Source organism: Harpegnathos saltator, unplaced genomic scaffold (genome assembly GCF_003227715.2).
Source record: "Harpegnathos saltator strain DR-91 unplaced genomic scaffold, Hsal_v8.6 scaffold202, whole genome shotgun sequence".
NCBI classification, from domain to species: Eukaryota; Metazoa; Arthropoda; class Insecta; order Hymenoptera; family Formicidae; genus Harpegnathos; species Harpegnathos saltator.
Window position 1 is genome coordinate 19,294 of NW_020229987.1, and position 17,746 is coordinate 37,039.

Consider the following 17,746-nt stretch of genomic DNA (forward strand, 5'->3'; position numbering starts at 1 on the left):
AATTTGAAAAGATACGTAAGTTTTGTGCATTTATCCTCGCGTCGCGAAACGCTTGTTTTCATCTTCCTGCTTTTGCATATGTACATAATACGACACGCTGATTCACTGGTGTTTTCTTTTTGCTTTGTCAAATTTGGATAGTCAATGATATTGGGAGACAAAAGATATGCAACATGTAAACATGAAAACCCAACAACACGAGCGAAACCGATTCTTCGGTACAGAATTTAGATATTCGAGAATTTCATATCGTCGAGAAACCAGATCCGAGCGTGACATATTTCTTTCTCTCTGACAACCTCGAGTGACGTACGATTCGTACACGAAACAATGGTACACAACTGGAACTGACTTCGGTAATAATGTATACCTCTGCGAGGTTGACCCGCGAGGTGAATACCTCAGAAGAGAGCTGCTTCAGTTTCTGCGTGAGGTTGCGGGACGCCTCGGCGAGCGCTCGGGTGTCGAGGGTAGCTGGTTTGCTTGGCTGCTCCATCAACGACGTGCAGTTAGAGTTCTGCGAATCTCTCGACTCGGCAGCATCCGTCATGACGGTGTTGTGACTCCTCGTAGCGTCGATACCACTGGTCGTTGTAGCGGATTGTTGCTGCTGCTGTTGCTGCTGCTGCTGCTGCTGCTGTTGTTGCTGCTGGCCATGATGGAGACCGGTGCAGAGCTTCTTCCTGGGCGTTGCGTCGTAAGTGCTCAGGTCAACGCAGCCGTGGCTGTTGGAGGTAGACTGTTGCTGGTCCTGAACCGGGTTAGAGCTCGAGGAGGGCGTGTAAGAAGTGGAAGAAGAGGAGGTGGCGGAGGAAGATGAGGAAGAGGAGGAGGAGGAGGAGTAGAATCTGACGCCGGGCTTATCCCTCGAATGGTGGTGGTGGTGGTGGTAGTGGTGATGGTGAAGGCGATGGCCGTGATGGTGGTGATGATGATTGTGATGATGATGATGATAGAGAGGACACGGTATGCACGCACTGCCGCTGGCTGAGCTGCTTGTGGTAGGAGGCACAACAGCGACGTTGCTCTGACCGTTGCTGCGCAAAGAGGACTGCGACTGAACGTTGTTGTTATTATCGTTGTTGTTGTTGTTGCTGCTATTGTTGTTGCTAGGTGACAAGTACGTCTGGCTGACGGACGGTTGCGGTGCCGTGGACGCCGACGAGGAAGCGGTCGTCACTCGACTGGAGCATACCGGCGGTGGCGAACTGGTCGTGGTAGTCGTGGTGGTGGCCGTGGCGGTGGACAAACTGGTGCCACAATTGGCAGCAGCGTGTAGAGCATTGGCCAGGCTGATCAGATGCGATGTCCTGGATGAGATACTGTTGTTCTGCAGCTTAACGCCGCCGTTGCTGTTGCTGTTGTTGTTATTGCTGTTACTGCTAGACGAGCGAGTGAGCGCAGGATATCTTCTGGTCTGCAATGACGAGGTGACATGACTGGCCGGCAAGCTGGATACATGCGAACTGTTGACACTGCTGCTGGATAAGCCACTGACGTTACTCTGATTGTGACTGTGATGATGATTATTGTTGTTACTGTTGCCGGGCGAGCTCGCGGCCTGATTAGCAGTTGGCGAAGCCGGCGTTACCGTCGACAGCTGCAGCTGGATCAACATCATGTGGTCGCCCAATCTCATTGTCAGGTTCAACGGGGCCTTGCCGGATAAGAAGTCGTTCACCTGTGAGTCATTGAGACTCTCCAAGGCTTGCATTACACTCTGCTCCGGCCGCTGTGCCTGAAACAATGGACGAAAAGTGGCGTCATAATCTGAAATCGTTATTTCAGATGCGACGTATACGGCTGCCGTATGTAGCGCGCGTTGACACGATTGTATGTGCTTGACTCGTTGCTATCGGAAGATACGTCTACATCTGATTAACACGTCGACCAGTTGTTTGTTCATTTCCTGATAACAAACAAGCATTACGACGCGAACGGGCGAGAACAAAAGGCACGATCGGCGCGATTGGTCGTTACACTAATTGTCATATTTTTATTACGTCGCGATATAGTTATACAACAGAGTGGGTTATCGGCGCATTAAGTGTAACTTCGAGCGTGTAACGCCAACATGCTTAGAGTACTAACTAAACGCTAAAAATACATTCGTTCGCATACATCTATGACGTTGCTGTAAATAACGGCACTTATCGCTAAACGAGGAAGATAAAATTTCAGACTGGTGAGCTTCGCCCGTCCTTAAGTCCTCAATCGGCTGCCACCCGTGTGCCAGGCGACGAGGTAATCTACGTCCTGGAAAGGTTCAGCCATACCGCGTGAGCTTCGATACCCTGCACATTTTTTTTTACGATCGAGCATCGATCGAGCACCGTGAGCATTCGTTTTTATGAGAGCTATTCGTGCAAGATGAGGCGCGAATCGATGAAACCGCGACGCGAGATAGGACGCGAGAGAGAAGACCTGCAGAAGAGAGGAAACCTCGCGGAACCGAGGCTCAGACCCTCGACGGGCATCCCAGTTAGGCATCCCTCGCGCGCACACCTAACGGACTTCCTTTCGCTGGACGGTCATTCGTCGGATTCGGTAATTCGATTCGCGAACTCGCGCGAAGGAAAGTCCCGTCCTCGCAGGAACTTCGCGAGTCACCGAATGAGCACGCTTTTGACAGAGAGCCGAGAAATCCGGCGAGGAACAATCGCCCGACGAGAGAATATAAAAGGAAACATTGTTGTACACTGGGGCTTCAAAATGGCTCGAGTACTTTTCTTTGGGCGCAACTCGGAACGCAGCAAACGCCCGAAAAGAGAACTTAACTTTTTTGGAGGTTTCTCGGAAATAAATTCTCTCATCGACTGGCGAACAGCAGTAAAAAAAAGACAAAAAAAAGTTCGAGTCGTTTTGAAAATTGGTGTGTACACGGAACGTCTGCGTATGCAGCAAATTTTACCTGTGGATTGTTTGGACAATTCGAGGCCCGTCTTTCGCGACGGTTTGCATGGTTCGATAATCTCGATAACAATTAAGACGTCACATTAAGATCTCATACGCGAGAAAAAGAGAGAACTTTCTCTCGAAGAACTCGAGGAAAAAATGCGTGATAATAAACAAATGCAATTTATGACGCGGAATTTCGTTGAAGGAACATCTTATTTGAGCGAGAAGTGAATCTGAAGAAACAATTATGTTGGAATCGACGATTTTTCGACAGGTCACGCTATCTCCTTTCGTAACTTTAGAATTTTCAATTTACATATTCTGCAGATTAAGCGCTAAATTAAGATTCCGTTCTGTGCCTGGCACCGCGAAATCGGACGAGTCCGTTCGTTTGCGAACACAGCGGGTGCCAAGCCGATCTCGTCGCTCGGTGAAACGCTCTTGCAAAACGATTAACCAATCGGGCCCACTCCCGGCACCCAATCGACGTCTCCCACAGCGAACTTCCTCGATGCGCAACGATCGATCGGATGAGGCTCGTAAAATTACGACGGACCGTTTAAGAATTGTCGAGAATTCCGATCTACCTTTTGAGAAGATTTCAAGGGGGAGAGAGAGAGAGAGAGAGAGAGAGAGAGAGAGAGAGAGAGAGAGAGAGAGAGAGAGAGAGAGAGAGCGAACGAGAGAGAGAGAGCGAACGAGCGAGAGAAAAAGAGATAGAGGGGGAAATTTGAAATTATAAATTTTTTAATTGATTCCGCGTCCAATGGAAAAAGAAAGAAATCGGACGGATATTGCGCGCTCAGCCATTCGGACTTACGAGAGAGATCCCTTTCTTCAAGTGCTCGCAGAAATTCCTACGCACTCGTTGAAAGCAAATAGCAATTAGGAAGCGAGTGAAAGCAATAATAAGAGCGATACAAGAGTCATTTTTATCGAACTATTTATATCGAATGACTGACGATCGCTCGCGTAATGAACGGTGAACTCTTGTTCGCTTCTTTCCATCATTTTAATTAGACAATCATATATTATGTAATAATATAAAAATTAAATTTGCACAAAAAGTAATTGTTTTTATCTTATATTTGACTATCACTGAATTCATATAATTCTTCTCTCTCTCTCTCTCTCTCTCTCTCTCTCTCTCTCTCTCTCTCTCTTCTCTTTGTCAAATCATACGATATAAATAAAAATATAATATAGTTGGACTTTATACATCGAATTTCACCTCTTTCCACGCAAATAATCCCGCTTTTCGCTCTTCCATCTCCGGATAAAAATTGCTCAATCCAATCTGCCACTCGCACGTCTCTTTTTAATTAATTTTCGCCGTTCCGCTATACAAATTCCGGAAATAAGGGGAAACGTTTTGACGATTGACGGGAGTAATAGCGACGATAATCTATCGAATCGTGCGGTTAATTGCGGTCAATCATCGGAGTGTATTTCCGACGGAATTAGCCGACACACCGAAGACGATCCGCGATTGGCCTCGCCGGTCATCTTCGGTCGCGAAGTCAATTTACCGTAAAGCAGATATATATGCGTATGTGTGTATCGCGCGCCTCTTAACGCGATAATCTCGTTTGTCGTTTAGTCACGAGCCCAAACATCGGGTTCCTAGGAACTGGATAAAGTAGTTAGCCGTACGACACGTACAACTGCGCCGACTGAAAGCCGTGCTTTCAGGTAGAAAGGATCGTTCATAACGAGACTATCGTCTTTAATCCGGGTGCTCGAGTCATCGGCAGACACCCGACGACGAATATAATCTACGTGGGTGGGACTGAAGGTGGGAAGGATCCATAAGCCAAAAATCCTGAATCACAATGCGAGTAACGAATCTCCTGTGAAAAATGTCCCCGCATTGTGCACATTCCTCTTATTTCCGCGCGGGACGCGGTACGCCTCGCTAAATCAATCCTAATCGCCCCTGCCGGGCGAGGTGAATATTCTCATTTCAGCCGAAACACGAGAATTCCTCGACGTCTCGCGATTTCTCGCGCAAAAATATGCCGTTCTCCTCGGACGTTAAATCCAATCACAGCCTCGAGGCACGAGCGGAAGACACACAGCGATGCGATGCGACACCGAGTACCATGCATACAAACGTCGTCGGGACTGGTTTGAAAGTTACCAAATTAATCAGACTGCGGCGGAGATGGATTCTGCGGTTTTGCCAACGTCTAACGGTGATTTCGGGGAACCCCGAGACGCGCGAGAGAGCGTGGTACGAAGTCCGAAAAACTAACCGGCTCCTCTCCCTCTTCTTCTTTACCTCTTTCTCTCTCGTGCTCACACGGCCGGTCGAGAGAGCTCGACTCGGACGAAGGAAGAAGAAAAAAAAAAGGAACGCGGCGAGATAAAGCGCTACGAAAGGCTCTCTTCGATCGCGCGAGGCGCTCTCCGGCGAAGCCGGGACTGTGTGAACCCGGCGTTAGCTCTCGCCTCTTCCCCCCGTAACCACCCACGAGCGATATTCACGGGGTGTGTCGGAAGATATGTAACCACGATGGACATAAATCACACGTAAATATACTTGCGAAAAAGACGGTTGAAAATTTTTTACGACGAAGAAACGCGAGAGCCGTCATCGGCGGTAAATAATTAATCGGAATCCAGCGTCAAACACGCGAGAATGACACCGACGACGTCTCGATTGTAATCGATTAACTGATGTGAAATAAACACATCTGAAAACAAATACAAGAATCGAGAGAGAGAGAGAGAGACAGAGAGAGAGAGAGAGAGAGAGAGAGAGAGAGAGAGAGAGAGAAAGAGTTGCTCGACTCGTCGGAGAATAATTATCGGACACCCGAATTACAGAATGCGCGAGCACGAACGTTATTCCACGACACCCTATGTGTAGGTGACTACCAATCGCGGCTAGAGACGCAGAGGGGGGCGGCACGGGGAGGGCACGCAGGAGGGAGCGAGAGAGAAAGGGAGAGGCGCGCATATACATGCGCACACAGCCGGCTCGATCGCGCGTACCCACACACAGGGAGCAGCGCGCTTTAAAATTGACTGCGGGTGACCGAGAGCCGAGCGGGCGGTCTCCTTGACAGCCATGCGAACAAGTCTCAGTCACGATAAGGACCCGGGCTGGGCGCTGTTGCTAACGCCTCGAGCCCGGGCCACTGCCACTGCCGCTGCCGCCACCGTCGCCGGCCAGAGTCAATTTCAGACTTCGAGCGAATGAGAGAAGGCTCCTCGTCGTCGTCGTCGTCGTCGTCGTCGTCGTCGTCGTCCCACCTTCGATAGCTCCAGCCAACCCCTTAACACCCGTAACCAGCGACTTGTTTTTTAGGCGCAACTCGCTGGAACTCGTGGGATATCCCGTTGACGCGCGATATTAATACGCACCTCGACGGTGTGTACGTTGTCGATCGGATTGAAAACCGCGAATCTGACGGCGAGTGCCGTAAATTCGCGTCGCGATGGCAAACCAATTATCCTGGCGGATGGCTCTCGCAATATACGAGCGAACAAAGTGCGACAAAAGGGCCGATTGCGGCGGTTAATGACGCGCGGGTAACAATAGCAATTAACGCGATTACCAGCGGGAACGCGATTATTATCATCGGCGTTATGCGCGTCTGTGCGCGGAAAACAAAGGGTTGCTGATCGCGTACTTTAATATCCTAAACGCGAGGACTCGAAATAGAGAGACGGAGAGAATCCGGCGCCGATGATAACGCTCCGCATCGATCTGACAGCGGAATTGGCGCACGGTAAAAACGGGCGAGAATCCGCGCGCTTCTCGGGTCGACCTGGACAGAGAGGTTCGGAAGCCGAGGAGACGATGTTCCTCTGACACGCGTCCCGTCGTCGACGCGCACGACAGATCCCTCTTGTAATTCTTAAGCGGAAATGCACGGCGAGAGGGGAGCCGTTTCCGTGACGCTGCGCACCTTGTTTCCCTCGGCTCGGCGTTCCGCGCGGAACTCGCAGCACCTGTGCGGCCGGTTAAAAGTCAGATTGCGTTACACGTTACGTTCGGCCAGACTTTGCGGAACGTTACTGTATGTACGCGCGCACCCGGGGGCCGCGTCGCGACACGTGTTCGTCGCCGGACGTCATGTGCGCGTACGCGCGCCCCAATTTCTCCGACAGACCGGCGTCGCCGCGCGTTTCTCGAGCCGACGCGCGGTTTTTCTGCTCCCCCTCCAGCTTTTCCCAAGAGTGAAATCACACTGAAAACGAGCGAACATTCGCTCGAAGCGACGACGAAAAAATCGCCGCACTCGGAGTCGTATAAGGGTGGTGAGAACATTTCACTCGAGCTCACAGAGTTCGGATCGGAGAAAAAAGACTGTTCATGAGTCAACGTGACACGTTCAACGAAACAATCGCGTTCGCTCGGTGGAGCAACGTGTTTGTTGTTCCATCATCGCGCCAATTCGGCCAATCTTCTCTCCGTGTGGCTGTAGGGTTGCCACAGATGGGCATTTCCGGGATTTCCGGGAATGTTCTGGAATTCTTAGGCTTGTCCCGTGCCCAGGAATTTAAGTCTTCTTTCCCGAAAAATCAGAATTTCAACAAAATCATAATCATAACATTCGTGTTTCGAACTGGTACCAGAGAGAAACCTGAGAGCGCGCGGTCATCGCGATTCATATGGTTGAATTTTTCGACGTGCCACTTAAAAGAAAATTGACGCCAACGAAGCCATTCGCGCGGTAAAAAATACAATCGCACGGTTCATGTTCAAACTTTTCTCTGCTGGTACCTGACACGCATTCACACGCATTTGTTCGTTGCGGGTGCACAGCGGCATCTCTTAGCCGTCTTACCGCTGTATCTCTCCAAATTTAACTAAGATTCTCTAACAACCTATTAACAACTATTTCTTCAACCGTCGCCTGAAAAATGTCCCGGAAATAGTCGTTTCGTATCTGGCTCCCTGCGAGCGAATGTATCAATCGATCAGAATGAATTTGTTCCTTTAACAGTTCGGGACACGACACGACGCGGCGGACGCGACATTCGTCGGTTTCGGGCGAAAGTTCACTCGACGATTCGCAGCGTGGAGAATCCACTCGATGCGTAAGCGGGAAATCACTCGAATTCGTCGCTCTTGGACGTTTCTTTTCAGCGACGACGCTAATCGCTCGACGAGGTGTATCGAGTATACCGTAACCCGTCATAGCGTGTTGCCGCCTGTGTTGCGCAATTAACGGATACCGCGTATCGTGCTTATTATTAATTCGTCGGCCCGCTACCGAAAATCAGCCAGCGGAGGACCGCGGGGAGAAGGTGCTCGGCGTTAGATCCGCGAATCGCCGGGCATGATCAAGGCGTCGGGGACGATATGGTGACCGAGAAACCAAGTGACCCGGTGATACGCGAACACGCCGGCGAGTTAACGGCGTTTGTCCGTGGCGCGGATCGCGCCTCTCCGCAATACGTTCTCTCCGAGAGCGCCGAGAGAGTCACCGGTATCCTCGAGCGTCCTCCGCACTGCTGCTGCGACGGCGACAGCAACGGCAGCGAACGAGGGAACGGTTCCAGGATGGAAGGAGACCAAGTGCCAAGCCGGGCGAAAAAGTCCGGGTTGTGCGATCGCGGACGCGATGGAAAAAAACAAATAGCGTTATACCAGCTCTCACGCACGCAGGAGTGCGGTTCCCCAGCTGGAACCGCGTTAATCGCGAGATTAGTCGGTGTCGGATAAATTGAGAAGAGAACTTAGATCATGTGACTCTCTATTGGCTTCAGACCAGACGAAAACTAGATCGCCGGGGCAGGAAGATTTGTAATCGGCCGATGTCCGGTAAATCGTTCCCAGTCATCTCCGTCGAGTTTTACAATCGCGGACGGATGTTTTCGGCCGCGATAACAGAGATATTCTTTCGCGCGAACCGAGGGAGGATTCGTCTTGTGTGGAAAACTGCAGCGTGCAGCATGAAATATCGATGAGATACAGCGATAATGTGAAAGTAGTGAGAAAAGTAAAGCAGCGGAAATTGAATAAAAATATAATTGAGGGAGACGTGTATTTTCGACGATTAAATCGATGTAATCGGTGTACGGAGAGATAGATTAGAATCGGTCCAATTTTCAACGACCATTCCCTCGATTTCTCCCCTTTACTCCGGAGAGGAAGAGACGAGCAAACAGAAGTTCGCCGGACTTCTCGCGCTGCTGTGTCTCCGCGGCGGTAATGAAGCGCGATAAAAATCGCACGCTGATAACTACTCATTATTGCACCAGTAGTGGGCTGATCTGATTAATACCCACGTGCGGATAGGACACGAGAGTTCAACTTACCAGCAATCCGGTTTCCACGCTCGGCAGTAACGTCAGCCGGCTACCATGTTGTAGGCCGTTTTCCTCGAGCGTTCCTTCGCGCAACTGCCTGAAACGAAAACAACAACAACAACGCGTTAACGTTGCCTGCGCTGATTCGTCGATGACGTCTTAAGCATTGAAGAAAGAGACGAAAATGAAGAGGAAGAGAAGGAAGATTCTCCCGTCGCGTCCGTTGCGCTTCGAACGGGCCCTTTAAGAGTCACCGCGAAAATATCGCGGGCGGCGATAAATCCGGAGCTGTCCGGACGCGTCGGAAATGCTCGAATGTGTGTTGAACGAGCCGAGCCATCGAGCTGTTAAGCGACTTGAAAACGCGGCGTGAAAAGAAAGCGACTCTCGGGCGAGCGCGACGGCGACGGCGACGGCGACGGCGACGAGGAGAGCAAAGAGCGCGCGGCGCGATCAGCGCGCGATGAAAAATATTCGTATGCAACCGCCGACAGAATTGGGTCGATTGCTTTGCGTCGACACGAGCCGTCGTCTTCGTGCGCGCGTCGTGTCTCTCTCTCTCTCTCTCTCTCTCTCTCTCTCTTTCTCCCCGCAGTCTTCTAAAATAAATCGGCGACGAATACCGCGAATCGTACTACGATCCAGATCTTTCGCGGCCGCGAAAAACATGCAGTCTCCTTCGCTTGTTTGCGCGAAAACGAGAGAGTTTTCAGCAGGACGAGTCGTCTTCGTTTCTGCTAGAATTTCTCGCGATTGTTTGTCCGCGCGATTAGATCTCACTTGAGTCAACAATTCAGCAAGTACACGCAGATCCTGTCACCGGCTGACTCACTGCACGCATAGGCGTTCACGCCGAACGTGCTAATAAGTGCGGGAATCGAGCGGATCATCAACTTCGAGCGACGTCAACGTCCGCACCGCGCGAGGATGCTAAAACGTTACGATTAGCTGGATGGGCAGCGAAAGAGAGAGAGAGAGAGAGAGAGAGAGAAGAAAAAAGCGTTTTCCTCCGCGGCGTATTTCTGACAACGAAAGACCATCGCGTGCGAGCGACCCGGTTCGCACGCCACGGCGCTATCGCGGCGCGAGGCTGCTGATGCAACCGCCGAGCGGAAATCGACCGAAATAAACACGCGTGTGTATAAACGCGCGATAAAGAGCCGCTTTAGAGAACCGCGAGTGCGAGAAAAAAGATACATGTACCAAACGTTACTCCCTGGCTCCGCTAGAGACGGGCGTGGAGAGCGATTACGGAACGCTATCTCGGTTACTTTAATTCACAATGCCTTCTCTCTCTCTTTTTTCCTCCCCTTCCCTCTCTCTCTCTCTCTCTCTCTCTCTCTCTCTCGATTTGATTATGTTACCATCGCTGGAATTTAAGCGAAAATTCCACTCCGCTTATTTATTATCTCCTCTCCCCATAACGTCCACGCTATATTCCGTGAACGAGAACCTAATTTTTTAACGCATGTATTTCGAAAATCATCGCGCTAAACGAACAACCCGAGCCGCGCCTAATTTAATGAGCAGCCCGAGCCGGGGTATAAACACACCCCGTTTCTTTTTATTTTAGGCTCGCTGTCCTTTCTCCTTCGTCGTCCCTCGGCTTTTCACTCCGCTCGAGGACAAATCGCGCACACACATTAATGAGACTAAAAATATCCCGCTATCGACCAGCATTGTAAACTGCTAATCTACAACTCACTTCGCTTCGGCGTCTCTCCCCCCCCTCTCTCTCTCTCTCGTTTCTCCTCTCCTTTCTCTCCCCGATATTCCGATAACGAAAAAGCGTTCGTCGCGCGCGATTACGGCGATAGCTTCCGGTGTATCCGGACCGATAGCTCGCGATACCGTTGCGTGTTCGTGTACTTTTGTATGTACGTACATGCGTCGTGTATACGCACGTACGCACGCACACGCGGGCATGGTGTGCCACAATTCGCGCGATACGAAATCGCGGCCTCGGCGCTTTTTCTCGCCGTCATTAACGGAGCCGCCGCGCGATAACGCGATCCGCGGCTAGACTAGAGCGCGGCAACGTGAAAAGAAGGCGCCGATAAGCAACACCGAGGCGGTTGATTAGAACGCGCGACTCGCGAGCAACGCGCCGCCGCGCGCGCTTTCATTTGGCGGCCGACCGGCCGTCGCTCGTCGGACTCCGGTCGAAGGAACGAGACCTTGTCGGCATGCGAACGTAACCGCGCGACGGCGGCTCGTTCTCTTTCATTCGGCATTCTGTATATGCGCGCCGCCGAATGTTACTTCCCGCGCTGAAAATAAAAGAGAGCCGCGCGTGTACCGCGCGGACACTCGCGCGGTGGGGCCAGGAGAGGAGAGAAAGTGCGCGAAGGATAACGGCGGGATTATACAATCGCGATTACGTTAGCGATAATCTCTCGCTAGAGTTTCTTATCGATAGCTCATCGGCTCGAGCCGTGAATAAGTAGACACGAATTTTATCGGGCGCGACGATACGGGCGATATTCCGCGAATGCCCGCGAGAGAGTCACTCGTCGGTGTCGGAGCGACGCGGACGGCATGCACGACTTGCTCTGTCTTTCTCCTTTTCGGCGAGCGGCCGCCGACGTGTCGATCAGCGCGCGCGATTAAAGCGATTGAGAAAGCACGCGAATATTTCCCACCGTCAGCATTCATGCGAGCGCGGCGGCGGCGGCCCCGCGCGAATAAATAGCCGCGCGTAACTCGATTATGTCGCGTCGCTCCCGCGCGACGGAGAAGCGACGAGCCCGGTTAATTCATTAATTATGACTAGTTGTTAATCGCGTCACTATTAATCGAGCGCGTGACGAGTCAGCGAGCGAAACAATTTGATCAACAGGAACAGCTCCGCCGAGAGTTCATAGAGCCCCGCGGAAGCGCATGGCCCGTGCAGGAAATGGAACCTGCACGTGGGGAGGGGGAGGGAGTGTTGCCACGCCGGGTCGAAAAAGGCGTTTGCTTCGATCCGCGAATTCTTCGCTCGATTTTCAGCCGACCTTTCTTTTCCGCGACAACGATGACGACCGATCGATGTTTAGCAACTGGCTACAGTTGCGGAGTCACAACGGAACCAACGATCGACAGATCTACGGCAGCCGGTCGTCGGCGCCAAGATTCTGTCAGCCGGTACTGCGTCAGTACTGGAAACTGGCAGCTGCTAATAGTAGCCTAGTACTGAGAAGACCGTCAAAACTCACTCACGTGGGCGGGAGAAGACGCAAATATTGCCGCAATTATCCTTTGAGACGAGCAAGTGTTCCTTCACTCTGTAAATTATCAGCGGACTTTATCCTTTCGCGAAATCTTCGTTGAAAATTTCGCCGCGCTCGCTATATCCCGCTCTCCTCAGGGCCTCGCACGAGCAGACTCTCCGGGCAAAAAGTCCACCTCCGCAAACGGCCGCACGTTCGCAGTCGTTCACGATTGTGAACCGAAGTGTGCGATAACACCGTACACGTTGACGGTCGGATTTGAAAACGAGACTTCGCACGAACGCGCCAAGTTTTGCTTAGCCGACAGTTTGTCAACAGCCATTATCTGCCGTCGTAATTCCTAAACTCGCTTATCACCCGGGTCTAAAGTGCTTCCTCCTTCGAGTCTTATACGCGGCGACACAATCAATATTTATACACAGGCACGCGTGTCGCAATAAATTCTGATGAATTATCGATATCACACACGCAACGGCAAAGACGCGGCACGTGCAACAATTTTCTCTCCTTTCTGCGGGATTATTCCGAAAAATGATGACGTGCGCGCGTGCGAGAGAGAGAGAGGAGCGCAAGGAGCGCATCTTAACCCGCTGCATGCTGCATCACGCGAAGATGAGGCGCAACCACGAGCAGAGTTCGTCACGGGTGCACAGCCGAACGAGCTTAACGGTTTTTCGTGAAGATCCCGATCCGATCCGGCCGCATGTCGCTGACCTTTACGCTCAAGGGGACGACGACGAAAGATAAAAGTCGCCCGTGGCGCGATAACGCCGACGTCTCGCAATATTTAGAATCGAAATGCGAGAGACCGTCGTCGTCGATAAGCAAGAAGAAGAGAGAGAGAGAGAGAGAGAGAGAGAGAGAGAGAGAGAGAGGGAGGGAGGGAGAGGAACAGAAAGCCGGGGAAGACGTGATGCGAGTCTATCACGGGAGTCATCGTCATCATTCGAGTCGCCTCTTCGGCCGTAGCGGTAAATTCCCGACTTTTTGTATAAATTAAACTAACGGGCTTGGCGTAATCGCGAAAATACAAAAGTAGAAAATACAAAAGCGAAAAGAGCGTATACATGGGGCTCTCTCGCTCCTCCCCCTCTCTCCGTAGCGACAAGTTACAACGCGCCGTTTGGCAGAGCTCACAGCACCCGACACAGCGGGAATTCCGATATTTTGCAGCGTGTTGATGCAAATAGAAGTAACGAGGCGATACAATTGCGGCGGCAAACGGGAAACCGCGCCGATTGGTACCGTTGTTCGCAGATTGTAATCGCGATGAATGAATAAATAAAGGGCTTATCGACGCGTGAATTTTGACAATATTCGGTCGGCGCACAATAGCCACGGTTGGAACTTCGTAAATACGTCGGAACTTTGTCAAAACGTTAAAACGTTCGCTCTGAAAGTGCCCGGAAACGCCGGAAAAAATTTTCCTCACGCGCACACGCAACGCGATTTTTCACATTCGAGAATTCTTTTAAAGAACCTTGGAATCACTTTTTTCCTCGGGATACACCGACATACACAACTTGCCAGAAGAAGCAGATGTGGGCGCAATTAATACGAGCCGGTGCCAAACACGCGAGATTTACGGGAGAGGCCTCAATTCCGACGGACGAAACTGCGCTAATTGATAAGCGCGAGTCTTTGCGGCACGAAGCGCACTAAGTAGTAGTAGTAGTAGTAGTAGTAGTAGTAGTAGTAGTAGTAGTAGTAGTAGTAGTAGTAGTAGTAGTAGTAGTAGTAGTAGTAGTTGTTGTTGTTGTAGTCGGGATGTCGCGCGAATAAATCTGCGGAATACATTTTTCTGGGTCGCGGCAAGTTTTACTTCTTAATGGAATTGAATCCAATCTCGCGCGTCGTGATGCGTCAGCAGCAAAGTTCTAAATGCGAGACTCGTCTCGAGACGCGAAACGATATTATCCCCGGCGCGAGCGAGCGTGAAGGTTGTCTTTTCTCGCGCGGGAAAACATTTTTCCTGAGATACGAAACATCGCGGGAGAGTACACGCGCGGTCACGACAGTGATTAGCGCGCGGGGTGTCTTGCGATTTCCGGCGACTTCCCACAGAAACGCGAGAACGAACGGGACGTTGTCCGCGGCACACGCGCGAAACGCGGCAGAAAGAGATCGTTATTCTACATATCACACCCTACAGAATCGCCGGAGATTTTATAAAAACTCCGATTAATCACTTTCACCGTAGCGTGTACGCGCTCCGGAAAGCTATAAATCGATAACCTGTTGCTTTCCGCGATTGAAACGGCTCGTACATTCGAAATGACGTGTGCTGCGTATCCGAATGTTTTCCGCGTGTAATTAGACCAACGGCGCGGGCGTGGGATGTATCGATGCGGATGCAAAGAGAAACAAAAAAAAAAAAAGAAAAAAAGAAACAACGGGTAAACCAAATAGCAGTAATTATCATGCGTAAATTGTAACAGCTATGAGCGTTCGAATAAACGGTTCGGGTTGAACGTTTTTTTAAAAAAGAACGAACGCAAATAAGCGCTCGAGGCGGGAATGATAGGAGGTCGAAACCCTCTTACAGCGCGTTTATACTATAAATATTGTCGTTTTGCATTCATGCCGCTGTGTCGTCCCCTCGTCTCGGACAGGGTATATTCTCGCACGTGTACGAAATAAACACCGTTTGTTATAATCGAGAGGCATCTTGTCTCGTTCGCTTCACCGCGCGCTTATGCTCCGGGAGTTCACCTTCGAAGTATATCAGGATGTAACGTCACGCAGATAAATTTTCGCTTCCTTGTACATCTCGATGCCTTATACGGGGTGTCCCAGATTAACCAGGCTGCTTGCTGTCTTTGACCCGTGTGCTCCTTTTGGGAAATTTGCGAATCGCGCGATTATCGCTCGACGGAAACGTTCTCGTCGAGAACGTTATCTCGATATCATTGTTATTATTATTATTATTATTATTACTGCTGTTATTATATAGCAGCATGCAGTTCTCCGAGTTCTTAGTTTCAAACAGCTGACGGATATTTTTGAGAGACCGGATTCATGCTTCCAAAGTGCTTTCCACGCTCGTTACACGCGAAGAGCAAACCGCTTATTCGGGAAGTTTTGTCCCGAGTTCGTCTCGACTTTATTCCAGCGATGAACTTCCGCTTTCTAAATCAGCGGTATATTTTCAAGCTTTCAGTTTTATTTAATCACGCGGGTTCACTTTGGGAAGATTAAGCCTGTCCTTTTTAATTACGATTTTTTACGCTTGCCGTACTTAAACTAATCCGATTACATGTCAGCGCTTCGGAAAGAGAGAGAGAGAGAGAGAGAGAGAGAGAAGCGGAAAATAGATGTAGAAAGTGCGGCTAAAAATAACAGCCTTATTATGGTTTATAAATAACTACACGATGTTTTAATGATGGTGGTGGTGGTATTCTTAGTGCGGTATAATAATCAATCGTTTAAGCTGCCTGTATGATTTCATTATGTAAAATAAATTACTCCCAACGATGATTTCAGAACAATCGTGCACCAGCGATAACAAAGCGACCAGTTACGTTATCGTAACGCTAGATTCCGCAGTAATTTCCAGCGGACATATTTTCGAGAAAATATGCAACGTGACGTCTCCTAGAAATATTCGAAAGATGTGCCTTTTACGTCTCTTACCAAGCTGCGCGTGAACTTAATTCCAACAATGGAATTTCTCGGGAGAATTCCGCCGCCTCTTTGCAGAAAGAAGAAAAAAAAAGAGAAGAAAATTAAGCATTAAACCGCGGCTCGCCGATCGATAAGGCCGCCGCATGCAGTTCGCATGCACGCCGCACATGGCGGCTAGACAATCTCCAAGGATAGATTAACACGTGCAGCCGCGAATAGACACAGTACGTGCGATCAAGGAAAATCGTTACCCACCCGACATGATGTGTGTGCGTGTATGCGCGCGCATGTGTGTGTGTGTGTGTGTGTGTGTGTGTGTATGTCAGCGGCAACTTGAGCGCACGCGACCCAAAGAAAGAACCGCGTTCACGCGCGTTCCCATTTTTGAATAACTCTTCGTCTTTGGTCGCTCCTCGATATCTGGCCGCAAAAACGTGCTCGAAGGTCTCGAAAGCGGGAGGGGGAGAGGAAAACAAAAAAGAAAAACGCGCGGCGCCTTTTCGAGGCACGCCGCGCCGCGGGGACCACGCGCGTTTCTGTCTTCGCGGAGTCGCGCGGAATTACTTTATATTATATTTACTCGACCGCGCGAACGACTATCGGATTAATTCTCCGCGTCGTTCCGTTACGCTTTGTCGATTTCGGCGGCGCGGCCAGGAGATTTGCGAAACCGTTAGCCGGCGCGAGGAGGATCCTTGACGGGCCCGCGAGAGAGCGCGAGGCTGCGAAATATTTTTTTCTTCTTCTCACCGCGCCCAGGGACGTCGAAAGAGAGAGAGAGAGAGAGAGAGAGAGAGAGAGAGAGAGAGAGAGAAAGAGAGAGAGAGAGAGCAAGGAAGAGAGCGAGGCAGAAAGAGATGACGACGACGATGAAGGGGGAGGAGGACGACCTTCCGCGCGTCCCTCTGTCGCGTGCGTGTGCATCGGCGGCTCCGTCCGTCGTTGTCGCCGTCGCCGCCGCACATGACGCGTTTCTTCACGCGTAAACAATGCCGTGTGGCCCACGCTGGTGTGTGGGCTATGTAAATTGAGTATCTTTGCGCCCGGACATGTGTGAGGCCGATGCAAAGTCGATTTTGACAACGCTTGCGCGAGCGCGATTCACAACGAGCTTCGCCGAGCGAACGAAGATGATGACGCCTCGTTCTACGGAAACCTCTCTCTCTCTCTCTCTCTCTCTCTCTCTCTCTCTCTCTCTCTCTCTTTTTCCCCTTATTTAGGAATAATTGTGAATTATTGCTCGCGCGATGATGAATACTACGGCGCGAGTTAGTGCTCGTATACCTTGGAGGCTCGACGTCACGCGTCTCTCTCGTGCACGACACGCTGGCGGAACACGTGGACGTAATTTTATAGTCCTATGGCATAATCCCGCCGCGCACTTTGTCTTCGGCTCTCGATAAGCGCAGATAATGTGCTTTCGCGGAAGACAGTTCCGTTTATAGACAGTTTCTAACGGCAGTCTCACGATCGCTTCGAGCTACGAGAAGAGAAAGAGAGGAGAGAGACCTCTCGTGGCGCGCTGCTAAGCAAGCTGCAGCTTTTTAAATCCGTCGCAAGTGCGACGCTCCATCGATCATTCCGCCGTTTTCTCGATTTGGCGACCGGCCACACCGTCGTCGGCGGCGGTCGGTTCACTGCGGCGATGTGCGTTCAATCGCCCCGATTTTCCCGCGGATTGTTTCCCGGCTGAGAGCGCCGCGACGACGAGAACACTCGCGACACTGATAAACATGCTTTTCACG

General features: G+C 50.8%; 1 protein-coding gene across 4 annotated transcripts in view; it reads right to left on the reverse strand.

The window, feature by feature from the left end:
- Positions 1-17,746, reverse strand: part of LOC105186512 (midnolin homolog) — a 29,722-nt gene that overhangs the window by 3,564 nt on the left and 8,412 nt on the right. For 2 of the 4 annotated variants that reach the window (XM_025298028.1, XM_025298029.1), the window contains 2 exons: positions 9,175-9,262; positions 371-1,738 (listed from right to left, as the gene is read on the reverse strand). In XM_025298028.1, coding sequence (XP_025153813.1) covers positions 371-1,738; positions 9,175-9,262 — 1,456 coding nt within the window. The remainder of the gene's footprint in view (positions 1-370; positions 1,739-9,174; positions 9,263-17,746) is intronic. The other 2 variants (XM_025298031.1, XM_025298030.1) reach the window with 2 other exon arrangements.